Source organism: Vipera ursinii (assembly GCF_947247035.1).
Source record: "Vipera ursinii genome assembly, chromosome: 6".
In the NCBI taxonomy this organism is placed as follows: domain Eukaryota; kingdom Metazoa; phylum Chordata; class Lepidosauria; order Squamata; family Viperidae; genus Vipera; species Vipera ursinii.
Genome location: NC_139515.1, coordinates 25,250,788 through 25,276,292, shown reverse-complemented (window position 1 = coordinate 25,276,292; position 25,505 = coordinate 25,250,788). Strand labels below are relative to the sequence as shown.

Genomic DNA, 25,505 nt, shown 5'->3' with positions numbered 1-25,505 from the left:
TCTCAATTTATAAAAGGTTTAATAATTTATTTTTAAGGAAAAATGAATAGAAGGCATGCATAATCAACTGAAAGAAAAATAATAAAAAAATAAGGAAGAAGCAAAATCATAAAACAAAATATTTTGAAAAGCATCACATAGAAATTATACGTCTACAAGAATAACCACATAGAATAGGTGGTCATTATGGTCTTTAGTATCCTTAACATCTTGATTTAAGAGGCAACATCATTCGAAAATTTCAATGCATTTGTCCAGTCTGCTCCAAAAGCCCCACATTTTTAAATAAAGTTTGTTTTAGTGGTGTTGTGTAATATTTTTGTATATTGGGTGAGGGAAGAGGGAGAGCAGGGAAGGGTAATTAATTCAGCAGTCACTTTTAACACAAATAGACCTTAGATAGCAACAGGCTAATAACATCAATGTGTGTGCTTTGGAGAGATTTTGTGAGTTCATAACACATAAACTAGAACTGAATTCAGACTTATATGAAATAATTTGAGAAACTGAATGCTTGAGAAGACTGCAGAAAACAACTTGCAAAAGCCCCTATTCTTTTTTTTAATTTGAAAGTATCATGGTCAGAAAGATCAATACTTTACTTAGGGGTTTCTGATTAGAATGCTTTTGGGAAAAACGCTTTATAAAATGCGTTGTGTTGTTTTCTGCTATTATTTCTATTTTAATTAAACAGTAATATTTAAAAAACACCATGGGAATGAAAAAGCTGTGATTTGCATACAATTCCCTTGTTCCCTTACCTTTTCAACCACTCTTATTCAACTTCCCAGTTCTTTTTATGCTATCTTTCATTTTTTCTTGAAATTCCATTAATTTACATTCAGATTCCTTTTTAGACTTTTTATTACTGCTACTTCCTTTTCTTCCCCTTTCATTTTGGACTAATTTGTTCACTACTGAACTTGTTGTAGGAAGTTTCAAACTCACATATTCTGTTCATTCTTTAATTCATTATGTCTTAGCAATTTATTATACACTTCTCTATTTTGTTTCATTGTTCCTTTCTTATTGTTAAATGAAGTGTTAAATTACAGTACAACTTATTACCAGTTTCTAGTGATGGCAAACCAATGGAGAGAATTGTTGCTGCTATAATCATCATCATCATCATCACCATCCAGCATCATTAAAGTACAATTGTATAACTGTGAAACATCTCTCCCTATCTGCCCATCCCAACAGAAGGAATAGGGTAGGCTCATTTCATGTCCTATTCCTTAAGCATTGCCATCTTGGAGTCTTTGGAAGTACACCTTTTATGCTGAAGCCTCTGCCCTATGGTATGGCTTTTCCCATGAAACTTGACAGGTCCCACGCCTTCTGTCTTTCAGGAAAGCCCTTAAAACTTGACTGTTCTCCCAAACATTGGAATAGGGCAAGATAAAGCTAGGATGAGAATGTGGCTATGGCGCCAGCTTTTTTTTGTTTTTATATTGTTTAACTTGTTGTAAGCCTCCCATAATTGATTTATGATGGGAGGTTATCTAAATATTTTAAACAAACAAACTGAAAAGCAACATAGGCTACAAAAGTCAGAATGTAGTATTTATAGGAAGAAGCAGCAGCAAACACTGAACTTTCACAGAAATGTTTGTATCAAAGTTGGAGTCTTTATTTCTATCAAAAGTGCTATTATATATGCAAACATAAGAATTCCATGCTTTTTTAAAAAGGCAGGCATTTTGTGCCTTTGTGATGGACTTTAGATATCATCTGGTCTATTAAGTTGCAAACCTTACTTTTTTGCAGCTATTTGTAAATTCTCTAAAGCTGGGGCGAGTACTGTATTTTTCCATGTATAAGATGCTATTTTTTTCCTGCAAACACCCTGTTCAAAAATCAAGTGCATTGTCTTATACACGAAATAATAATGGTAACCTCCGCAGCCCAGGACATGCCTGTGTGGGTTCTTTACATGCCGCTGCCATGCGACCTGGTGCAGGAGGATATCGCTGGCCCGAGATGCTGCCTGGATGGGGAGAAAGCCGGTCCGAGATGCCGCCTGGTGCTAGAGGATTGTGCTGCCCTAAGGATGCCGCCAGTCCCACTGAAGCCACCTTCTATGACCCGTTTTTCACTGGCAAAGCTCGGGCTGAAGCTGCAAAAGGCCCTGGGAAGCCGCCTCAGTACAGTGATTGACAGCCGAGGGGGTGAGCGGGACTAAGCCCACAGAGCGCCATCTGATTGGAGAAAGTCGCCTCCCTTGTGTGATGGCATGGCCACTTGTTTTATTGCCACTAAAAATGTGTTCTGTTTTCATTGTTTTGATTACCAATAAAATAGAAAATATGCGCAAAACTAAAGGTGTGGTTTGTTTAATATTTAAAATGTTGATTTCTGAATTTTTGTTTAGAAAATTGGGGGCCGTCTTATACAAGGGTGCATCTTATAGACGGAAAAATATGGTATCATGTTTCTAAAATTTGCTACACATTTGGCTCTAAATTTAACTGGTTAACCACAAAACAATCAAATTTGACTTTTAAATAATATTCAAAATTTCAACCAGTATTTTAAGCATTCCATAGAGCCTATCTATGCATAATTTTATTGTTAAACTTCCATAAAAGAACAATAGAAATTAAGTTGTCAAGTATTTGGGGCTTTCATTGTTTTTCTCAGAAAAGCGCTATGCCTAAGACAAGGTAAGGAGTTAAAGATTGTTTGCAAAATGAAATAACTATTCACTTAAATATAACCTAAAGTTTGAACAGAAATTACAGTTTAGAATGACATTCGCAATTACTAACCTTTGCTAAGTAAGCTTCCACTCTGTTTTTTGATGCTAACGCAGTTCCATTTGTGTTCAGAAATCCTCCTCCAAGGTTAAGAGATTTATTTAATGCTAAATTGTTGCCAAGATTTCCTATGTGAACTGTTTCCAGGACAGGACTTGAAGAAAGGCTTCCACTTAAAAAGCTGTTGGCGAGTAAAGATTTCTTTTTCTGACGCTCATGATAGAGTTGAGTGTTGGCTTCTGCTAGTTTTGCATTAGCTCTGCAAAAGGTTTGAAACAAATCAGTAGTTAAACAAGATATCATCTTAGAATAATGATACACTTTATTTCATAAAAAGTCAGAACTCCAGGCAAAATGTAATGTATCTCTAACCTGTTCCAGAAATGTATCTATCCAGGGCCTTAACAAGTCTAAATAGAGGCCTCATTATTCTGTTCCGAGTTCTGGAATGGTAATTAAAAATCAATATTTGTTTTTTCCCTCAATTCTCCTGACAGTTTTCTCTATCCTCCTGTACTAAAGTAAGCTGTATGTCCAGGCATAGTTAGCACCCTGTAACACTTAAAATCATCGTTGGAGGATTTTGGAAAGCAGAATATGAAGTCTTTCTTTTCCTTGATTTGAAGCCTCAATAGGATGATTGGACTGGACACATCCCAAAAGACTGGAGTTGGGCTGACTTGGTAAAGATGCTTAAAAGCACCCTGAAACTTTGTCAAGGACACCAGAACAGGTGTGGATTTGAAGAAGACAGTTCCAATAACAAAGTGAACTTGTTGATATGAATTATGTAAGACGTTGGGGGTTTGGCTGGGAAAATTGTTTAAGTCTACAAATTGGTGTTGGAACCTCAGGGTTAGTTTTGCTTTGACATAACCATGCTGTCAGGACCAACCTCAATCCACATCTTAGGAAATAAGAACTCTTGGATGCAAGTTTAGTCCAAAAGGAAAATGTTTACTAGGAAGGAATCGATTGTGGGAATACAAGACGGAATCTGACAAAGGTTACATTTCAATCATATATAAACCATTCCCATTTCAGCCCCTCCCCTCATCCATTTGGTCAGGCTGTCGTCAGTTGCTAGGTGTCAGGTCCTTCCATGGGAAAGGGAACTCTCCTTGGTTTTATGGTTATTGCTTTCCTTTTCAGTAGTAAATGAAGATACAAACCAGATCTGTCTGTCTCCCTCCCTTCCCCCGTTAAAACATCCCCTGTTGTTTGGAAATCGCTTTAGTAACCATCCTCTCCCCCCCACCTCGGAGAGATGGCAGAATCCCCAGTAATAGCACGTTGTTCTACCTATACAATTATGAAATGTGATATAAATGGATTCTGACATTCGGCTCTCCTTTCAGAAAAAAGATGAGTCCATCTGTGGGGAAAGAAAACATATAAATGTTAGCCTGGTTTGTTTGGATATTCTGTATGAAACCTCTTAAGCAACTTAGGTGCTTTAACATGGAGTTTGTTAACCCACTCATTTTCTGAGGAGGGGAGGTGTTTCCATGCCACTAAATATTGTATCGTTCCATGGTGTTTTCTGGAATCTAAGATTTCTTTCACTTCAAAATGTTGTTCTCCTTCCACCATGATGGGGGGGGTGGTGGTGGGATTTTTTCTCGTAGTGGAGATTGTTGTTCTCTCTTTAATAGACTGCAGAGGAAGGTTGGGTGTATTCGTCTAAGATTTTTGGGTAGTTCTAATTCAACTGTTACTGGGTTTATGATTCTTTTAATTGGAAAGGGTCCAATATATTTTGGTCCTAGTTTTTTACAGGGTTGGAGTGATTTCAGGTATTTTGTGGATAAATATACCATCTCTCCTACCCTAAATGGTGTGGGATCGGTTCTTTTTTTTGTCTGCCTGTGTATTGTATGCTTTTCTGGCATCTTCCAACGCTTTCCTAACGATTGGCCATGTATTTTGTAATTGAGCCATCCATTCCTTCAGATCAGGGATAACCGGTTCTTTTGGGGTTAGTTCTGGTATTGGGTTGAAACTCTGGCCTGTAGCTACTTGAAAAGGAGTGTAACCTGTGCTTGAGTGGACTGCATTATTATATGCTACTTCTGCAAAAGGCAGTAGGTCCGTCCAGTCGGACTGCTGAAAATTAATATAGCATCTCAGATATTGTTCAAGTATATTATTAAGTCTTTCAGAAGCTCCGTCTGTCTGAGGATGGTGACTAGATGACAGTCCTTGGGTGGTTCCTAAGAGGGATAAAAATTCCAAAATGCCGACGTAAATTGCACCCCTCTGTCAGATATGATGCGTTGTGGTACCCCGTGCAATCTGTAAATATGCTGTACAAAAAGTTTTGCTAATGCTTTTGCAGTCGGGATTTTTTGGCAAGGTATGAAGTGTACTTGCTTAGAGAACAGATCTGTGACAGTCCAGACTACGGTGTTTCCATTACTTTCTGGCAGTTCTACGATAAAATCCATGGCTATTTCTTTCCATGGGGCTGAGGGGTTTGCCACCGGTTGTAACAGACCTGGCGGTTTCCCTTGCAGTCTTTTGGCCATCGCGCAAATTTGACAGCTACCCACATAGCTTTCTATGTCCTTTTTCATAGATGGCCACCAAAATTGCCTTTTAGTTAAGTGTAAGGTTTTTACAAAGCCAAAGTGTCCTGCTGATTTTGTATCATGGCACAGTTGCATGAAATTGATTCTCTGTGTGGCAGGTATATATAGCTTCTCCCCCACCCACGGCAGTCCATCTTTAATTGTGCACACATGTTTATTTTTCTGGAACCATTCATCACTTTCCAAAGATTTCCTGAATTCTATTCCAGTTTGGCTATCTACCTTCGGCTTCATTTTTTCTTGTGCCCTGGTGGTGACTGGTGCTGCCAGTTGTTGTTCCGGTACAAGTGGTTTAAAGTCAGTAACTCTTGTGCTGTTATATTGGGGCATGCGGGATAATGCATCTGCAAGGAAGTTCTTTCCCCCCGGTAAGTGTTTGAGAGTGAAATTGAATCGGTGAAAATGTTGGGACCAGCGGGCTTGCTTAGGAGTGAACTTCCTGGGCGTTTTTAGTGCTTCCAAATTTTTGTGGTCTGTCCAGACCTGGAAAGGTATTTTATTTCCTTCTAAAAATTGGTGCCATGTTAGTAATGCCCACCTCAACGAGAATGCCTCTTTTTCCCATATTGGCCAGCGTTGTACTGTTTCTGTGAGTTTTCTGGATGTGTATGCGCATGGTTGCAATGTCCCCCCATCATTTTCTTGTAATAGTACGGCTCCTACCGCTACATCACTCGCATCTGCCTGTATTACAAAAGGTTTGTCGGGATCTGGGTGTTTTAGGACAGCTTCAGCAGAAAAAAGTCTCTTTAGCCTCTCAAATGCTGCTTGACATTCCATTGACCATTTCAGAGGCTGGCTGGGTTTCACGGGTGACCCCCCCTTCGTTTTCAACAAATTTGTGAGGGGCATGGCTATTTGGCCAAATGCGGGGATGAATTGGCGGTAGAAGTTTGCAAACCCCAGGAAACTTTGCAATTGCTTCCGTGTGCGGGGGGGTGCCCACTCTAGTACTGCCCTGACCTTCTCAGGGTCCATTTTGATGCCCTCTGGAGATATGCGATATCCCAGGTAGTCGATTTTTTCCTGATGGAATTCACACTTCGATAATTTAGCATATAAGTGGGCAGCTCGCAACTTCTTCAGGACTGCTCTGACTAGTTTGATATGTTCCTCTTTGGTTTCTGTGAAGATAAGGATGTCATCGAGGTAAACCAGGACCCCCTTATATGGGTGCTCTCTCAGCACGTCATTAATTAATTGCATAAAGACTGCGGGGGGCCCTTGCAGTCCGAATGGCAATACTTTGAATTGATAGCACCCCATTGGGCAGTTGAATGCAGTCTTCCATTCGTCTCCTTCCTTAATCCTAATACGGTAGTATGCTTCCCTCAGGTCTAGTTTGGTAAAAATCTTTCCTTTCGATAGGTGGGATAACATATCCTTCATTAGGGGAAGGGGGTACAGATTACATTCACTAATTGTGTTCAAATTTCTATAGTCCACAACCAAACGAAAGGACCCATCCTTCTTCTCCCTGAACAGAACCGGGGCGGCCACTTTGGGTTTGGCAGGCTCAATAAATCCTCTTTCTAAGTTTTTCTTTATGAATCTCTCCATTTCTGCCATTTCCCTTGGGCTCATGGCATACATCCTGGGTTTTGGGAGTTTTGCCCCAGGTTTGAATTCTATGGTGCAGTCTGTGGGGCGGTGGGGGGGAAGCTCATCTGCTCTTTCCTCACTGAAAACCTCAGCCAGGTCCCTGTATTCCTCCGGTATCTCTGGTAATCCCTTCTCTTTCCCCACTGCTGCTGTCTCCTCCCTCTGGGTTGGGGGGGTGCTTTTGGAGTCTAAGTTCTTCTGCCCCCCCTTTGGGAAGTTGAGTTCTGCTGTCCTCCAGTTTATCCCGGGGTTCCATTTCTTCAGCCATTCCAGTCCTAGGATCATTGGGCATTCCATGCCTGGGGCCACTATAAACGTTATGTCCTCCTCATGGGGCCCCAGTGATAGGTGGATTGGTAAAGTGGCTAGGGTGGCTGGTCCTCCCCCTGCTATTGTCCCATCTAATTGACTAAAAGAGATTGGATGTTTTAGCCTCCTCACTGGGATGCTTAATCTCTCCACCAGCGTTGGGCTGATAAGGCAGCGGATGCACCCAGAGTCTATCAGAGCTTTTATTTTGGCTGCTTCAGGCATAGGGGAAGCTAATATAGTCACTGTCTTAAGTATGGGTGGAAGGGGTCCACTTACCAATGGTTCTCCCTCTGAGCTGTCTTCCGAGTTGTCCACCGTCCCTGCGGTGCAGGCCGGAGTCCAGTCCCAGTTCCTGGCAGGAATTGTGGACTCTACAGCCTCTGTCCCCTTCATGGAAGATTCTTTTGTGTTGCCTTGGGGCTTCCCCGGCTTCTTGGAGGATGATGCCTCTGGTTTTCGTGGGGGGGGCTTTTGAACGACATTCTGCAGCACGGTGGCCCTCTCTCCCGCAGTTGAAGCAACTTGTTGATTTTTTGGCTGTGGCTGGTGGTTTTTCCCCCTCGCGTGTTTGCTCGGGTGGCAGGCGGCCCCATGGTTTTCCTCTGCGGTGTCTCTTCAGTAGGTCTATTTCCACTTCCTCCGCCAGGATGTACCAGTCGTCGAGGTGGGGTGGGTCTCCTCGAGGCAGGCAAGCATCATACAGGTCGTAGTTCAGACCGTCTTTGAAGTGGCTAAGGAGGATGTCTTCTGGCCAGTTCAGCTTGCTGGCAATGGCTCGGAATTCTTGGGTATAATCAGCCACTGCTCGCCTGCCCTGCCTCACCGTTTTGATTCTCTCCCGGGCCTTACGGTCAGCCAAAGGATCCTCAAACCGCCACCTCAAAGATAACATGAATCGGTTGAAGTCGTTGAGTTCTGGGGCGTTGGAGTCATGCAAGCTCACCACCCAGTCTGCACCCGTCCCGTCCAGGGCAGATTGCACAATTCGGATGCGTGTTTTGTCAGTGGGGATGTCCCGTCCGTACTCTTCCATGTAGCTGAGGACTTGGGTTAGGAAAAATCCCAGTCGTGATGGCTCCCCCTTGAATTTGACTTCCAGGGGCGGGAGTCTTTGGCTGGAGCGTTGTCTGCGCGGTGGCCGGTATCGCTCCTCATCCTGGTCCCCATCTGTGGTTCTGGGGGGGGTGGGTACTGCTGAGGCAGCAATTCCTGTTCCATTGGATGGCCCCGGGGTTTCAGGTGTTGGATCCCTTCCGTTACCTTTCCAGTTGCGTCCCCAGGCGCTGCCTCGGTTGCGATTTTCAGCTCTCTCCTCCCTCAGTGAACTCAGGGTTGCTTTCATCAGATCAATGGCCTTTTCCAGGATCCGCTCCTCCTCGCTGGCGTGCAGGGAACTCTCCATCTCTTGCCTCCATTCCGGTTGGTGGTTACTACGCCTCAGGGTCTTTCCTCCCGAAGCTTTTTCCCACTCACTTTTCCTTCCAACGCCCATCGACCACCGGGGTTTTCGGTCGTACTGCTCCACCGCTTCTTCCCTGGGGGAATATGCTGCTTCAGCTTCCCATTGTCTCTGGGATTCCATTTGGGGGGAAGACTCCCCCTCCATGGGGCTTCCCTCCTCTCTTGTTTCGTCGCCAGACATTTGTATTTGTTGCAAAGTCCCCCGGTAAGGTTTTCCCTTCCAGGTTGACTCTTAAAGCAGATTCCGTCTACTGTCAGGACCCACCTCAATCCACATCTTACGAAATAAGAACTCTTGGATGCAAGTTTAGTCCAAAAGGAAAATGTTTACTAGGAAGGAATCGATTGTGGGAATACAAGACAGAATCTGACAAAGGTTACATTTCAATCCTATATAAACCATTCCCATTTCAGCCCCTCCCCTCATCCATTTGGTCAGGCTGTCGTCAGTTGCTAGGTGTCAGGTCCTTCCATGGGAAAGGGAACTCTCCTTGGTTTTATGGTTATTGCTTTCCTTTTCAGTAGTAAATGAAGATACAAACCAGATCTGTCTGTCCCCCTCCCTTCCCCCGTTAAAACATCCCCTGTTGTTTGGAAATCGCTTTAGTAACCATCCTCTCCCTCCCCCCCTCGGAGAGATGGCAGAATCCCCAGTAATAGCACGTTGTTCTACCTATACAATTATGAAATGTGATATAAATGGATTCTGACACATGCAGTGTATTGAATAAAGAATAAGATTTTTGGAAATGGAATGAACCTGGAGTTTTATTTGGATTCTCGAGCTGGATGTTGACAGGGCATCACTCTCAAACAGCTCAATCTATCCCAAAATCATGGAGAGAAAAAAAAAGAGAGAGAGAGAGTGATATGTACATTGCCTTTTGAGTTCCTGGAGAAAAGGCAGGATATATATTTAAAAATATATATCAATAAAGACAAGGAGAGACATTTTTATTCTTAATGGAATGTATCTCCTGCCACAAAATATTAATCAAAATGTATTGGGAGTCCTTAACATAGTAATTGTTTTTCCTTCTAATTTTTTCTTTTTCAATTAATGTTCAATTTTTCATGTTACATTTAATTTGCAAAACAAAATACTCTGTGCAAATTTTAAGTATGCACTAATCAATAATTTATGTAATGGTACAAAATCAAGTGGAAATGGAAACAAAGTTAGCAGAAGATTACTTGGGAGGGTGGGTGATATAATTTATACTAAATCAAACCTAACCATCACTTTATACGGTAGATGAAATCTATTTACCTTTCTCTCATTCACAGCAAGAAAGCAGCAAGGTTCTGTTCATTTCATACATTAATTAGGATTAGCAAAAATACCTTATCTCTAATTCTAATTTTATCAACCCCTTCTCCCTCAAAGCTGTCAGGAGTTTAAAAGAATTACCCTTGCTTTGGAGAAAACAGTACATCTGAAAGATACAAGCCTGATAGAGTGCATCCCCAAGTTCTAATCCAGTATGTGGGTAAAATCCATCTGAACAATGATACAATATTAGGGACTCATTTAGCCAATCTATCCCAGTTCAATTTTCTTTTATATTTCTATAAATATTTATATTTATATTTATATTCTATAAATATCTTCATGATATTTGTTTTCTTTTCATAAGCTTAGACACATTATACATATTTTTGTATGTAACTGGAAAATCTTCCTTCACTCTGTTATTCAGATGATAATTCAGAACCACCAATTTAGTATTAAAATGGGTAACACAAATGACAGGCTTATTGGAATTCATAATTTTAGGAATATGAAATATGTGAAAAAGAACTTTATTTGCAGAATTATATTCTCAGAATACAAACATAAGTATAAACAGAAAGGTTATTTTCTTAATGTATTTAAACACTAATCTGAAAAAATATTTTCCCCTTTACTGTTATATTTAATATTAAATATTAAATATTATATTTAATTATAAATTCTATTTTAATATTACCGTATATACTTGAGTATAAGCCGAATTTTTCAGCCCACTTTTTGGGCTGAAAAATTCCACTTCGGCTTATACTCCAGTCAACAAAAAAACTTACCGAGGACTTGTGCGCGGCCGAGGCTTTGGTGCTTCCGGGATCGCGCGCACCTCTCCCAAGCCACCGCCGTCCGAGACCTGCCGAAGTTTGGGGAGGTTTGGGGAGGTGCGCGCGCACCTCCCCAAACCTCCCCAAACGTCGGCAGGTCTCCGTTCCTCCGCGCCCTGCCTGCCTGCTTCTTTCCGCAGCGGAAAGAAGCAGGCAGGCAGGGCGCGGAGGAACGGAGACCTGCCGTTTGGGGAGGTTTGGGCGCCTCCCCAAACCTCCCCAGGTCTCCGTTCCTCCGTGCAGACCTGCCGACGTTTGGGGAGGCCATTTAGCTGCCATTCAAAACAACCAACACCCCAAAACTACAAATAACCTCTTTCAAATTTATAACAAATGCAGCACTCCAGTGGTCATTCACACTTACCACAGACCCTGGGGATGTTGCGCTGTCCTCCCCTGCCCGTCTTCCCCTGCAGCACTTAGGCCTGCTCCCCAGGACTCCTGGAAGCAGCTGCGAACAATTCCTTGCTAAAATGGCGGCTACTTTCAGAGCCTTCTCCGCTAATCAGCTGTCTGCCCATCAGCTGTCCATAGGGATGCTGCAAAGCTCTCCTTCTCTAGGCCTTGGACTCCCTCCTGGCTGAAGAGTAGATGAACCAAGCCAGCAAGGAGACAAAATGTTTCTGCAGCTGTTTTTCCTCTGAAGTTTTTTTTTTTTTTTAAAGTAATCTCCGAAGGTTATGCCAGAAAATGGAGGACGCTGGGTCTTTGCAAGCTTTAGCTGTCCGCCTGGCTGCCTGAAGGCCACCCTTTTCAGGCAGTCTGACAGACAGCTAAAACTTGCAAAGACCCAGCGTCCTCCATTTTCTGGCACAACTTTTAGGGATTTATTATTATTATTCCTACTACTACTATTACTACTACTACTACTTCAGGAGTAAAAAGTTGCAGAAAAAATTTCTCTCCTTACTAGCTTAGTTCCTCTACTCTTCCATCTGGAGCCAAGGTAAGATTTTAAAAAGGGATATTGGTTGGAAGGCAGAGGGAGAGTTTAGTTTTAGCATCTAAAAAAAAGGGGGGTGAAATCAGCGAGTACATCCCAACCAGCTTTTTATGTTTTTGTTATTGAAGAAATATGGGGGAGGGGGAGGGGTTCTGGGGTGGGTTGGGGAGGGGATAATATTGTAACTTCAATAAAAATTTTCAATAAAAAAAAAGAAATATGGCTTTCTGGGGGAAGGTGGGGAGGGCGTTAAGGAAGGAAAGGGTTTTTGGAAGCTCGTCCTGAAGCTGCCTTTTGTGCAAGGGGCCTTTTCTCAAAGCCTAGAGAGGCAGCTTTGTTGCCTCCCCGTAGACAGCTGATGGGCGAACACCAAAAGCTCCAAAAGGCTAGGGAACTAGTCCCAGAACAAAACGGAGACCTGCCGTTTGGTTTGGGAGGCGCCCAAACCTCCCCAAACGTCGGCAGGTCTGCGCGGAGGAACAGGCGTGTTTCCTCGCCTGCTGGGCGCCGCGATTTGCCCGGGGAACGCGCGGGCCCCGAATGGCAGCGTGGAGTGAGGAAGCGGACAGCCAGGGCTTCCCCGAGAGCCGCGGCCACACAGGGTATTCCTGTGTATTCAGGCTTGCAAAATGGCGGATCGAGCCTCTGCTGGCGGCAGAGGCTTGCAGAGCGCCGATCCAGCCTCCGAGGCATGCAGAACAGCGGATCGGCTTATACTCGAGTCAACAACTTTTCCCAGTTTTTGGGGGTGAAATTGGGGGTCTCGGCTTATACTCGAGTCGGCTTATACTCAAGTATATACGGTAATTGTAATAATTCAATTTTTAATGCCCAGTGTTATAATTTATTTTATTCTGTTATTTATGGGATTGTAAGCCACCCAGAGTTGCTTGGTAGTAAAATGGGTAGCAAATTTACTAAGAAAAAATACAAGTTTACAAGAATTGAAACTTTTTTACTTACCTATCCAATTTGCTCCCCAAAGATTTCCGTATTTTTAGTTCTTCTGAATACAATCCTTTATATCTTTCCAATTCTGTATGTGTAGATTCTTTTTGTAATATACTATCTTGCTGGTTGTTTTTAAGTTTGGCCAACTCTGATTCTAATTCTTTAATTCTATTTTCCAATTGATTTCTCAAAGAAGCATTATTAGTAGCTCTTATCTGTTCCAAAGTTTCTTGAGAAGCAGCCTGTGTCTAAGACACAAAATGTATTAATTTAGAAGAAAAGTCCTTTCTGTACACTTAATTAAATCATTAATATATTGTCTGAGTATAGCAACCTGATTTAATGAAAATATTAAGCAATTTTGTCAACAAAATAACTTAGTTAATACTTGTCAATTATTTAAAAGAACCAGTCTGGTCTAATGATTAATTCACCAAACTAGAAACCAGGAGACTGTGAATTATAGCCCTGCCTTAGGTATGTCAAAGCCAGCTAGGTGAGTTTGGGCCAGTGATTTGTGGTTGTGGAGAAAATAGGAGGAAAAAGGAATAGCAGATATGTTGTCTGTCTTGAATTATTTATAACAATAATAAAGACAGGAAATAAGTAAGTAACCTGCAAAAAGAAATTGACTTCTTCCAATTTTTGTCTTATGTCGTTTCTAGCTCGTTCTTCGATCTCTCTCTTGTATTGTTCCACTTGGCTGAGATCTATTAAGTTACCCTGTACTTGGCGTTTGAGGTTAGCTAATTCTTCTTCTAGTTGCAATTTGCTTTTTTCTAATTTTGCATGATTCTTTTGGAGTGATGCTAATTGTTCACGCAGTTCACCATTGGTAGATTCCAGCTGGGTACATCTTGTTGACTCAACCTCCAAATGGCGAGAAAGTTCATCAACCTGAACAAGCAAGTAACATTTAAAGAAAAAGACTACCAACTTTTCAAAATAAAGAAAAAGGCTACAAACTTTTCAAAATAAAATAGTTATGTATCTGCTCATAGATATGAAGAATCATATTTGGTGGTAGATATAGAGAGGTAAGAGCTAAGTGCACCAAAAACATTTTAACTAACACTTTATTTATTAAATTCACATGCCTCCCCACCTCATCAACAAAGTTACTCAAACAGCATATACATTTAATAAGTAAATAATAAAGTTTTAGTTAACATATTCTATGTTCAGATGATTAAAACAATCCAAAAAAATTCCAAATGGAATACCAAATACTAACACAAAAGTATAGAGACATGTATAAACAGTTGCCAGGGGTCAACACTGATTCGAAGGCACAGAATAAATAGATAAATAAATACTTCTATCTCAGGTAGAATAAATTTAAACATTATATAAAGCAGTCAACAGGGCACCAAATGAAAGTCTAAAAAAGGCAGCCCAAATTACCACTACCCACTTAAATGAAAGATTTGTTCTATTATAGAGGGCCAAGAAGAAAGGGACCCAGTTGTTCAAAAGCCTTGAGATTTCCATAGAAAGAGACTGCCCCCAGGTCCAAGCCTAAGCAGCATCTCACATAAGAAGCAATTTAAAGAGGAAAGTCAAATAACCCATTTCCCACTGTACTGTTTTATTTATAAATGATGACCAATACTCTTGGCTTGGAGCTTATCATTCATTAGTAAAAGGACTATGTAAGTATTATCATGTAACCGTGAAATTTAAATGAATTAAAGTAATAACTGGTACATACCCTTTTTCTTAGTTTTCCAACTTCATTATCAATTTCTGAATATTTATTCTTTATTTCTCCATGTAAGCTGATTTGAGATGAACTTTCTCCACTCTCATAGCCTTTTAACTTCTTTTTGGTTATTTTTAGAAGTTTTTTCATACTGTAAAGAAAAATAAATTTTACTGCAATTGCTTAAAGTATTCTATAGATGCTATTTTGCTGCACAAAGAAAGAATTCTACTAGGCTGAAAGAGTACAAAGAATGTGAAAAATAAAGATTTTTTATTTCTCAAACCTTGTTCATTATTCTACAAATAGCCATTTTAAAATGACCAAAACTTCAATTTAACATTGTTTTCCGATTTTGTACATTAATAATTCACATAGTCTGCACTGCTAAAGCAAACAACATTCTCTTCATGTTTCTACTCAACAAGTAGTCCTCAACGGCACTACATCCACATGGAGAGTAGTAAGCAGTGTGATACCACAAGGTTCCGTCTTAGGCCCAGTACTCTTCAATATCTTCATCAATGACTTAGATGAGGGAATTGAAGGGGAACTCATCAAATTTGCAGATGACACCAAACTGGCAGGAATAGCCAACACCCCAGGAGACAAACTCAGGATCCAAAATGATCTTGACAAACTTGAACAATGGGCCCTATCCAACAAAATGAGTTTCAATGTGGAGAAAAACAGTTTTACATTTAGGCAGGAATAATCAAAGGTACAAGTACAGATTGGGCAACACCTGGCTTAAAAACAGTAACTGTGAGAGGGACCTTGGAGTCCTAGTGGACGATCACTTAACCATGAACCAGCAGTGTGCAGCAGCAGCCAAAAAAACTGATACAATCCTGGGTTGTATAAACAGAGGCATAGAATCAAGATCACACGAGGTATTAGTACCACTTTATAAGATCCTGGTAAGACCACACCTGGAATACTGTAGCCCATTTTGGTCACCATATCACAAAAAAGATATTGAGAGTTTGGAAAAAGTTCAGAGAAGAGCAGCTAAAATGATCAAAGGCCTGGAAACTAAAACATACGAAGAACAACTATGGGACTTGGGTTTGGCTAGTCTAAAGAAAAGAAGAAATAGGGGAGACATGATAGCAATATTCTAGTATTTGAAAGGCTGCCACAAAGAAGAGAAGTCACATTATTCACTAAAGCACCAGAGGGCAGGACAGGAAACAATGGTTGGAAACTGATCAAAGAGAGAATCAACCTGGAATTAAGGAGAAACTCTCTGACAGTGAGGACAATTAACTAGTGGCATTGCTTGCCCCCAGAAATCGTGAGTGCTCCATCACTGGAGATTTTTAAAAAGAGGCTAGACAGTCACTTGTCTGAGATGGTATAGGTTCTCCTGCTTGAGCAAGGGGCTGGACTAGAAGACCTCCAAGGTCCCTTCCAGATTCTATTCTATTCTATTCTATTCTATTCTATTCTATTCTATTCTATTCTATTCTATTCTATTCTATTCTATTCTATTCTATTCTATTCTATTCTATTCTGTTATATTCTTTTATCTGTTTTGCAGCAAAACTGTTGTTACTGCCATTGTAGTTAATTCCTTTGGGTATTGTAATTCTATTAATGTATAATTCAATATATATTCTTTTTTTTAACTGTGCATTTGTTGCTCCTTGTTTAACAACTAGTTGAAGTTACAAAGAAGTTCCAAAAAGTTACTTATGACCAGTGCTTTTTTTCTAAAAAAAAAAGTGACGGAACTCAGAGGTGCTGTCACTGGGAGCGATGCTGGTGTCTTGCTATGGTGTCGCCGCCTGTCCTTTGCATCCCTGCCCCTGTGGTTTGGAGCCACATGCCGCGGGGATTCTCCTCCCCACAGCCACTGTGGGGATTCCCCTCCCCGCAGTTGCCACGCCACAGCCCGTGCTAATCCCCCACCCGAAGCTGCTCCGAACCCCGACCCAGAGCTGTGTTCCTTGTGGCAGTGGTCTCTGGAACCAAACAGCTTCTTTCCAACCACATCCAGAAAAAATTGTAACAAACATTGGAATTCTCAAGGCCATGTTTGGTATTTCCTAGCAATCTGTTACTGGAAGGAAAAAGCAATCCCTGCTGCGTTACTGATCCCAGAGAAGCATTTGCATGTATGCAGATATCCTTAGGGTGCCATAGTTATGGATGTGAAATATTGGTTGCAAAGTTGGCAAAATACAGATATTTTGGACTTATTTTTGTTTCTTTGCATGTTTGATATTTTTAAAAAGGCATATGCTACTGACTACACTTATGCACATATGTAACATCTTTTGCTAGGATACATGACCACTGCTTGTCCAGAATGTGAAAAGTGAAAGATTGTGACTAAACAAAATTTTAATGTACAGATAATACCACCAGAAATTATTTTAGCCTTTTTAATAAATGTTGTTATTGATGTTAAGCTCACCATGGAAAACATTATATATTGTTATGTATATACTAGGCTAATTATTTAAAGACTGAAGTGCAATATAACTAGATTCTAAATAATCTATTTTTCAAAACACACAACAGTCCAAACAGTAAAAGTAAAGTCCAAATTAAGAATATTTCATTCTTAAGAATTGTTTAATTTGAAGTGGTTTTGTTGTAATGGTTATAGATTCAAAATAGTTTTCAAGAGTGTACAAAAGATAATATTTTTTTCTAGCATCAGCTAAATTAGACATATTACATTGAGAAAAATGTTTCTCATTTCTTTCCTGTTACCTTTATTGATTTCATTCCAGAGATGTTAACATAGGAAATAGATTATTTTGTTATCTAATTTTACCTTCCAAAAGACAGAAGCAGATGAAAAATGTGAGGTTCTTTCCTGTTGACTTTTTTGAATTAGCTGTTTTAGATTCTAAAAGTTTAGTTCCTAAAGAAGTAACCTTGTAAATAATTTTAATGTCCTCCTCTAGTGCAGGGTAGGCAACCCTGGCTCTTTTATGACTCAAGGACTTCAACTCCCAGAATTCCTGAGCCAGCATGGCTCAGCTTGGAAACCTCTTTCCCCTCAGCGTGGCTGGCTCTGGGAGCTGAAGTCCACGAGTCATAAAAAAGGGCCAAGATTGCCTACTCCTAAAGCCAATAGAGGGAGCTTTCCCCCCCCCCCCAAAAAGGTGCCGGAACGTCGTTCTGAACATTCTATGAGGAAAAAAAGCCCTGCTTATGACCCCTACTCAATGTTATGATTGGCACACCCTGTTGCAATCACGTGATTGCATTTTGGGTATTTGACAAACTGCTCAACCTGCTATTAAATGAGGACTATGGGTAGTTCTTGACTTATAACCACAATTGAGACTGGAACTGTCATTAAGTGAGTTGTGTCCAGTTTTAAACTGTTTTGCTATGATCTTTAAGCAAATTCACTGATTTAATTTGCTTTTCAGAAGTCCCCTGGGAAAGTCATAAATGGTGATCACATGACCCATGGCCCCTGCAACTACTGTAAATGCATGTTGGTTGCCAAGCACCCAAGTTGATCACATAAGCATAGGAACATTGCCAAAGTTGAAAATGCCAAGAACTACTAGTAAGTCACTGCTTTCGGGTCTCTCGTAACCTTGAACAGTTGTTAAACAAATGGTTATAACACGAAGACTACCTGTTCCTATATTATAAATCAAGAGATAGTGCATAACATGCAGAAAAAATAGGTCACGGAAACAGGGATATTAGCTGTTATATGTAAGATTTTTTCATTATAGCAATGTTAAATATATTCAAAATAAAATTCTATAAACAGAAAGCAGCTAATGTCTTCACAACAATAAGTTACCCATGATATTCTTTTTGTAATTCACTGTTCCTTTTCATTTCTTGATCCAGTCGTAGTTCCACTGATCGTTTCAATTCTAGTGCTTTCTTTACTCTTTTCTTTTCATTCTCAAACTGTAAAAGAATAAGAACATAATTTCCAGACTTGACAACATTTCAAACAGCATACATTATAATGCACAGATAAATCTGTGATGGTATTCCACCTTCACTTTGAGCTTTGTGAAAAAAATGATTATATTGAAATATATTTTATTTCTTCACATTCATATTTATTTCCTTAATTTTCAAAATTACAGTTTTATTAAGACCCTGCTGCTCTGCCCAGATTTTAAATGAGCTTCCTGATGCTATAATGCAGCAGCAATCTCTAAGAAAATTCCAGTGTTGGTAAAACTCTCTGGAAAATATCAGCTCTGCTAAGAAGCTGAAGCTTGTACCATGGAATGAATAAGATAATTTGGAACAATGTTTTGGGTTTTCATGAGCTTTTCAAAGGAAAAGTCTTCATCATGGTTCAGTCCAAGCTGGGAATAAACAACATGGTGACTGCTTTAGAAGAAGGTTGCAGTTTATGGAAGGAGAGCCAGATAGAAAGATGGCTCTGGAAGAAAAGAGAGCGAGCACATGTAGGGAGTGGGTTTTTATACCCTCTGGGCTCTTGAGGTTGTTTCCAGTTCCTGTTTGAGGCTTTGCATTTCCTGTGTCATGTATTTTGACCTGTGTCCCTTTGGCATCTGTGGGTTAATCCTATTATGTCCTCTCTTAGAGTTTGGGTGGGGTATGTAGATTTTAGGTGTCTGTCTTCTTTATCTTCTAGCTGGGGGCCGCTAACCTTCCTGAATGGATTGCAGTATTTACATCTGCATTTCTATAGAGCTGGTTTCTGCTTGGGGGAGGGAGACTTGGGGCTATTAAGAAAACTAGGCATGCTTTTCTGCCTCTTTAAAATCCTTTGAGGAAATATATTTTTCTAACCTTTTAATATTTCCTTCTCTGGGAGGCTGACTTCCCACAGAACACTCATCTGTGAAGACTAACAGATACCAAACCACGTAAAAAAGGATTGAAATCTCTTTCACTGTCAATCAGTAACCCATGAGATCAAATTATTAATGATTGCTGCAATCACAGAATTTTAGGAAATACAGGTATCTTGAGAATTGAAAAATTCTTAATTTTATTTTTGCTTCATCTAGCTGTTGCCCTAAATAATTTTGTGACCTTTTTTGCAAGCTGCAATAGCTAAATGTCTTGGTCAGGTGATTGAAATATATTATGTCAAAGGCACTTAGACAGCTTTCTCAAGTCCAGCAATTTCTTTTACACTTATTTATAAAATTCATAAAGAAGTATAATTTATCACTTTTGTACAAAAATGTAGATTTCATCATTCTCTCTCAAAACTGAAAAATTCAGGCATCTTGACCTTTATTTATTTTATTTGATTTAAAGTTAAGAATTTAAAGGAGTCTAGTTCAAAAGCCCTTGTATTAACAGTTTCCTGTGCTTTGTCAGCATCTTTGTCTTTGGGAGAATTCAAAAAGGATAAGGAGTAAAAAGAACTTTACTCAATTTTTTTTCAGTTTTTATACTGTATTTATCTGAACCTTATGATGTATTGTTTTATTTATTTATGATCTTTCAAAATTCTCAGTACAAACTTATTATTTAAATAGCTAGTAGGATTTAAAAATGCTGCTTCCTAAAAGCATTGTGAATCTATCAGTTAGATAGATCAATCAGGCAGGATAAGCAGATAATATAAAAACATTAAAAAATCCTCATCTGCCACATTAAAATCCATGCCCACGATAAAATCTATGAGATAAAAGACATATCACACTTTTACAGCATGTTGTTCCATATCTGAATCAGTTACGACTGCTTCTCTCATCCAGATAACTTCTAGTTCTGATCTTATACTTAATGAAATCCTTAAGGAATTCTGAATCCAAGATATTTAAGGCTTATTTATTGTTTATTGATTTCAGGAGCTCATATGAATACTTTCTTTCTCCAATTTTCCCTACCACAACGGTCCTGTGAGCTAGTTTGAACTGAGTGACTTAGTGACTGGACTAAAGCACCCAGATTCAGTGAGTTTCCCATGGCTGAATGTGGACTTAAAGTTGCTCTTCCTAATCCGAGTCTGATACCTGAACCATAATACCAACTGTTTCTTCATCATTTCCAATACAATGAATTGTTGATACTGAACCTACCTGAGATATTATTTCTGTCTTTTCCTTATCAAGCTCAGAAAGGCGAATCCCAAGTTTTGATTTTAATTTCAGTTCTTCTTCCCACATATTCTGAGCACCTTGTGCAGTTACTGAAAGCATATTTTCCTTCTGGACCTGAGGAGAAATTGAATTCCTTCTGAATAAGAATCACTACAAAGGAGCCCTTGAAATAGCCAGGACACCTTTATGTAAAGATAGAATTTAATTCAGATAACAAAGATCAGATTTCTGTGTGGAAATGGCGAATTGAAGACAGTTCCAATGATCATGGTAAATGGAGAGCCAATAAGGATACTTGCTCTGTAATTCTTCTCTAGACAAGCAGAAAATTTGAGATTATCCACAAGCACTTCAGACAGATGGATTTACAGCTCTGGGAGACAAGGTTATAGCCGTCTTGCTGAAATCACAATCAGACCCTTTAAAAGGAGACTGGGTTGGTATACTTTCTTTCCTAAATTTTATATTTCTAATATAAGAACAGGATTCACACCCGTAGAAGTTTAGTCTATGTTTGAAATCTATTTCAAATGCTATTATTCATATTTCCTTTAAATCTTTATTGCTAATTTGACATATCAATGTATAAATGATTTTTTTGAAATTTTTTTATTAGTTTTTATAGGGTTAAAAAGTGGGGTAATAGGATGGGAGTTTGGGATAGGGTACAGGAAAGGTTGGGGGTGGGGTTTGGGGTTTCCCCTAATAACATTCAATATTTGGCAAACAGCATATTGTCTGCGTAAATATATATATAAATAAAAGTAGTAAAGCTAATAACAACAATGGTAGTTATAGTAGATTACCATAAACAATACTAAGTTTTCAATGTATAGTATTTTTCTTACTCAAATAAATTCAAAACTGCATATCGCATTCCTTTCTCACTAACTCACTTATCTAGCCATTGATAGAATTTGTTCCAAGTTCTATAGTAAACTGAAAGTTTTTTCTTTAATCTCTAGCCATTGATAGAATTTGTTCCAAGTTCTATAGTAAATTGAAAGTTCTTTCTCTTTAATCTCTAAATCTCTATCCATTTCTGCACAATCCAATATTTTCTTGATTAATACTTCTTCAGTTGGTAACTTTTCATTTTTCCAATATTCAGCATACATAATTCTCGCTGCTGTCAATACATGTAACATTAAGTATCCACTCTCCTTGTCATAGTTGGGGCCTATCATTCCTAACAGAAACACTTCTGGTTTAAATTCTATTTTTTTTAATCATCTTCTCCAACCATAGATGTATCTTAAGCCAAAACCTTTTTGCTTTAGGACATGACCACCATACATGATAATAAGTACCTGGTCTTTGATTACATTTCCATCAGACATTTGAAGTATTTTTAAACATTTTGGCTAGTCTCACTGGTGTCATGTGCCATCTATAAAACATTTTATACAAATTTTCTTTATATGGCACAGCTTTGGTTAATCTAATATTTCTGTCTCATAACTTTTCCCATTCTTCAAGCTCTATGGTATGTCCAACATTTTTTGCCCATATTATCATTGTTCCTTTAACTTGTTCCTCCTCCATCTTAAGTTAAGCAGTAATCTATAAAGTTTTTTAATCAGCTTTTCATCTGTGTTTAGCAATGTAAGATCAAGTTCTGTCTGTTATTTATAGAGCCCCGTCGTTTTCACATCTTTTTCATATCTTGATTGGATTTGTAGGTATGGCCACCATGATAGGTCAATACCTTGTTGTTGTAAGTCTTGTCTAGATTTCAATCTTCCTTCATTGTCCAGTAAGTCTTTATATGTTACAAGTTTATCATAGTTAATTAAGTTTGGGTAAGCAAAGGCTTTCATTGTTGTAAGCCATTCAGGTATCTTAATATAATTTTTTTCTTTTAGTTTTTCCCATTCTAAGAGAAGTGAGTTTCTTATAGCATGGTTCTGGAAATATCTATGCGCTTTATTCTTACCATACCACAGAAAGGCATGCCAGCCAATCTGCAGGTCATGCCCCTCTAGGTAGAGTATAAATGATTGAGTGTTTTTATTTGAAATAGATTCCTATTCTCAGAAGAGAACAATATTAAGCAGATATAACAATAGGCTCTTAAGAAAATCCATACATTAAGCATGCATTCGTATCCAAAGACATCCACAGAATCATACTTTCATTAAAACAATAAAAGCAATATCATATCATAAACTCTGCTTCTTTTGTATCCCCACAAGGTCACAACACATACTAAAGTGACAGACCTTGTCTTATAACAGGGTAACACCAAAAGTCATTTGTCATTTTGTCATTTTCACCATCTTTGTGCCTGACTTCAATATTATTTTTTTAGCAATTCATTTAATGTTCTCACAGACTTTTTAGGTTCTGTTTCAAATTCTAGCATATGTCTAACATTTTAATTCTTGTACTTAGCTTTAGTTCTCGATGAGCATTAATCTTTCTAGTTTTTATATATTTTTATTTTATATATTACTGTTACATTTCTGTAAATATTATCATAAAGTTTATATATAATTTTATAAAATGTGTCCACAAAGCACAGTACAAGGCTGTGTTTGAGTATAATTAATATTAAACCCTGCTTAGAATTAATCTTTATGCAGTACCAACTCCCATTTAAAGTCATTAGAAAGTAATTCACACTTTTTGGCAAATTCACATTTTTGACAAAACTACAAGTCTTAAATGTGGCTGACAAGATCATGGTCTCTTCTGACATAGTATCCCTATTTACATCTATCTCTCCTCACTTAGCATACAAAGTAATGATAAAAAACTAGAAGAATTCAACACAGATTAGCACAACCTAATCAGGACACAAATCATGAAGCTACTCCAGAGTACTGCCAACATACCTACTTCACATTCAAAAGTGAACTATAAGACTGTACATTTCAAAACTACACACCTAAATTTTGGCGCTGCTATGTGGACAACACATTTGTCATCATCAAAAGAAATGCAATGAAAGACTTTCATATCCTATTAAACTCCATCTTCCCAGCCATACAATTCACAGTGGAGGAAGAAACGGCTGAATATTTACCGTTTTTGGATGTGCTTGTCAACAGACAGAAAAATGGAAGCCTAGAAATCACCGTTTATTGCAAGGCCACAACACTTCACGCCTTCTTAGTAACCATCCACTGTCACCCCAAAAAAAGTTGCGCGAGAACACTATTTGACAGGGTGAGAACCCACTATAGTACCCAGCAAACTAAGCAACTGGAGAGAAGATATCTATATGAACAATTCAGGCAAAAAGGGTACCCACAACCACCTATTACAAGATGCATGTGCAACATGCAAGGAAATGAAGAAAGAAGGTATAGGACCAACTATATGGCACACCCTGCCTTACATCAGAAACATTATGGAAGCAGTAGAATGCAGCTTCCGACATCTGCAAGTGGGCAATTGCACACCACCCAGAGGCTACCATACAAGGGCAAATCATGCATTGCAAAGATTACTTAGAAGTGGTAATACTTCTAGTGTAATCTACTGGACCCCTGCATGGATTGCCAATGTGACTATGTAGGACAGATTGGGAGGAAGCACCAGACTGCAAGAACACAAGCAAGTGGTCAGACAAGGAGACCAAACTCATTGGTAGTTTCATATTGCAACAAATAAGGCCATACATTCAATTTCATAGCTACTAAGATTGTTGGCCGTGCAGGTACAAAGATAGCCAGGGAAATGATTGAAGCTTGGGAAATGGGCACCTTGTCAGTCAACAGAAGTGCTGATTTACCACCAGCTTATCAGGGACTTAGGAGCTGAGGACATGGCAGCACAAGAAAACAATAGCCAGTCGCCGGCTATCCACACACCCATCAACCAATAGGAAGGCACCACATAAATATGATGCATCAAATAGCCCAAAGCATACATTCTGGCAGAAAGAAGTTCTCTGAAGATGGGCTCTAGCACAAGTCCGAAGCTCGGAAGACTAAACCTCTGGTCCCAGATTGGATCTTGCAGCAATTCACACTGCTTAAAATTTTTCATTTGGCTATGCTACAGTCTAGTTATGATAAAAAACAAAGTACTTTCTCAAAGATTTATGATTTTTAACCCTGTTTTTACAGCTGATAAATGTATATCTAATAGTAACAATTATATTCTAATTTTGCAAAATATTCTATTAGTCACAACTAGGTTCAGAACACTAATAACCCTCAAAGTGAATACATTTTGGCAAATTATCAATAATACTACCAAGCCTCCACTCATATTTTTTTTTTTGGCCATCAACTAAATAGGGTCAGACCTCGTTAGTGTTTGGGATGGGAGTTCACAGAAAAATCCCTGAATTACAGGTAGTCCTTGATTTATGACTGGTTGTTTAATGACCATTCAGAGTGATGACAGCCTCAGAATAGGCGCTAGTTTGGTGGTTCTAGCAGGAGAGTGCAGCTATCATACAATTTTCACCAAAGATTGGTATACTTGTTTTATCTGGGATGGCTGTCCTCTTCTACCAAGCTCAGGAGGGATGCACATGGAGCAGTGAGGGAGGAAGAGGATACTTGACTATCCAGACAGATCAGCCAAATCAACACTAGTGATCAGATATCGCACCCAGATTGCTCTCACATCCAGAATGGGTGTTTATGGCCCAATGATTTGTGATGTCTTTTGCCAGTTTCCATACAGTACAATGAATTCGGACTTCCAACTGCATGACTTGCTTAATGACCCAATGATTTGCTTAATGAATGCCATAAAAATGGTTGTAAAATTGGGTCTGGGCACATGGTAACTTGACTTATGACCATCAAGACTTAAACCCAAAATTCCAATCTAAACTGCATTCATAATTCAAGGACTATCTGTACTGGTGGTCTTTAACTTAGAAAAGTTCATTTAGTGTCCGTTCAAAGTTACAATGGCACTGAAAAAAATGACTCATGACCATTTTTCACACTTATGACCATTGCAACATCCCCATACTCATGTGTTTTACATTCGGATGCTTGACAACTAACTCACATTTATGATGGTTGGAGTGTCCCAGAGTAACATGATTCCCTTTTGCAACCTTTGGACAAGCAA

At 39.2% G+C, this 25,505-nt stretch overlaps 1 protein-coding gene across 1 annotated transcript in view; it reads right to left on the bottom strand.

Annotated features, from left to right (window-relative positions):
* The window catches only part of LOC310642775 (ankyrin repeat domain-containing protein 26-like), a 124,750-nt gene that overhangs the window by 32,356 nt on the left and 66,889 nt on the right, over positions 1-25,505 (bottom strand). The window contains exons 23-28 of the mRNA XM_083366678.1: positions 20,442-20,576; positions 18,218-18,330; positions 14,443-14,584; positions 13,347-13,628; positions 12,744-12,979; positions 2,772-3,018 (exon numbers count right to left, since the gene is read on the bottom strand). Of these exons, the coding sequence (XP_083222804.1) occupies positions 2,772-3,018; positions 12,744-12,979; positions 13,347-13,628; positions 14,443-14,584; positions 18,218-18,330; positions 20,442-20,576 (1,155 nt within the window). The remainder of the gene's footprint in view (positions 1-2,771; positions 3,019-12,743; positions 12,980-13,346; positions 13,629-14,442; positions 14,585-18,217; positions 18,331-20,441; positions 20,577-25,505) is intronic.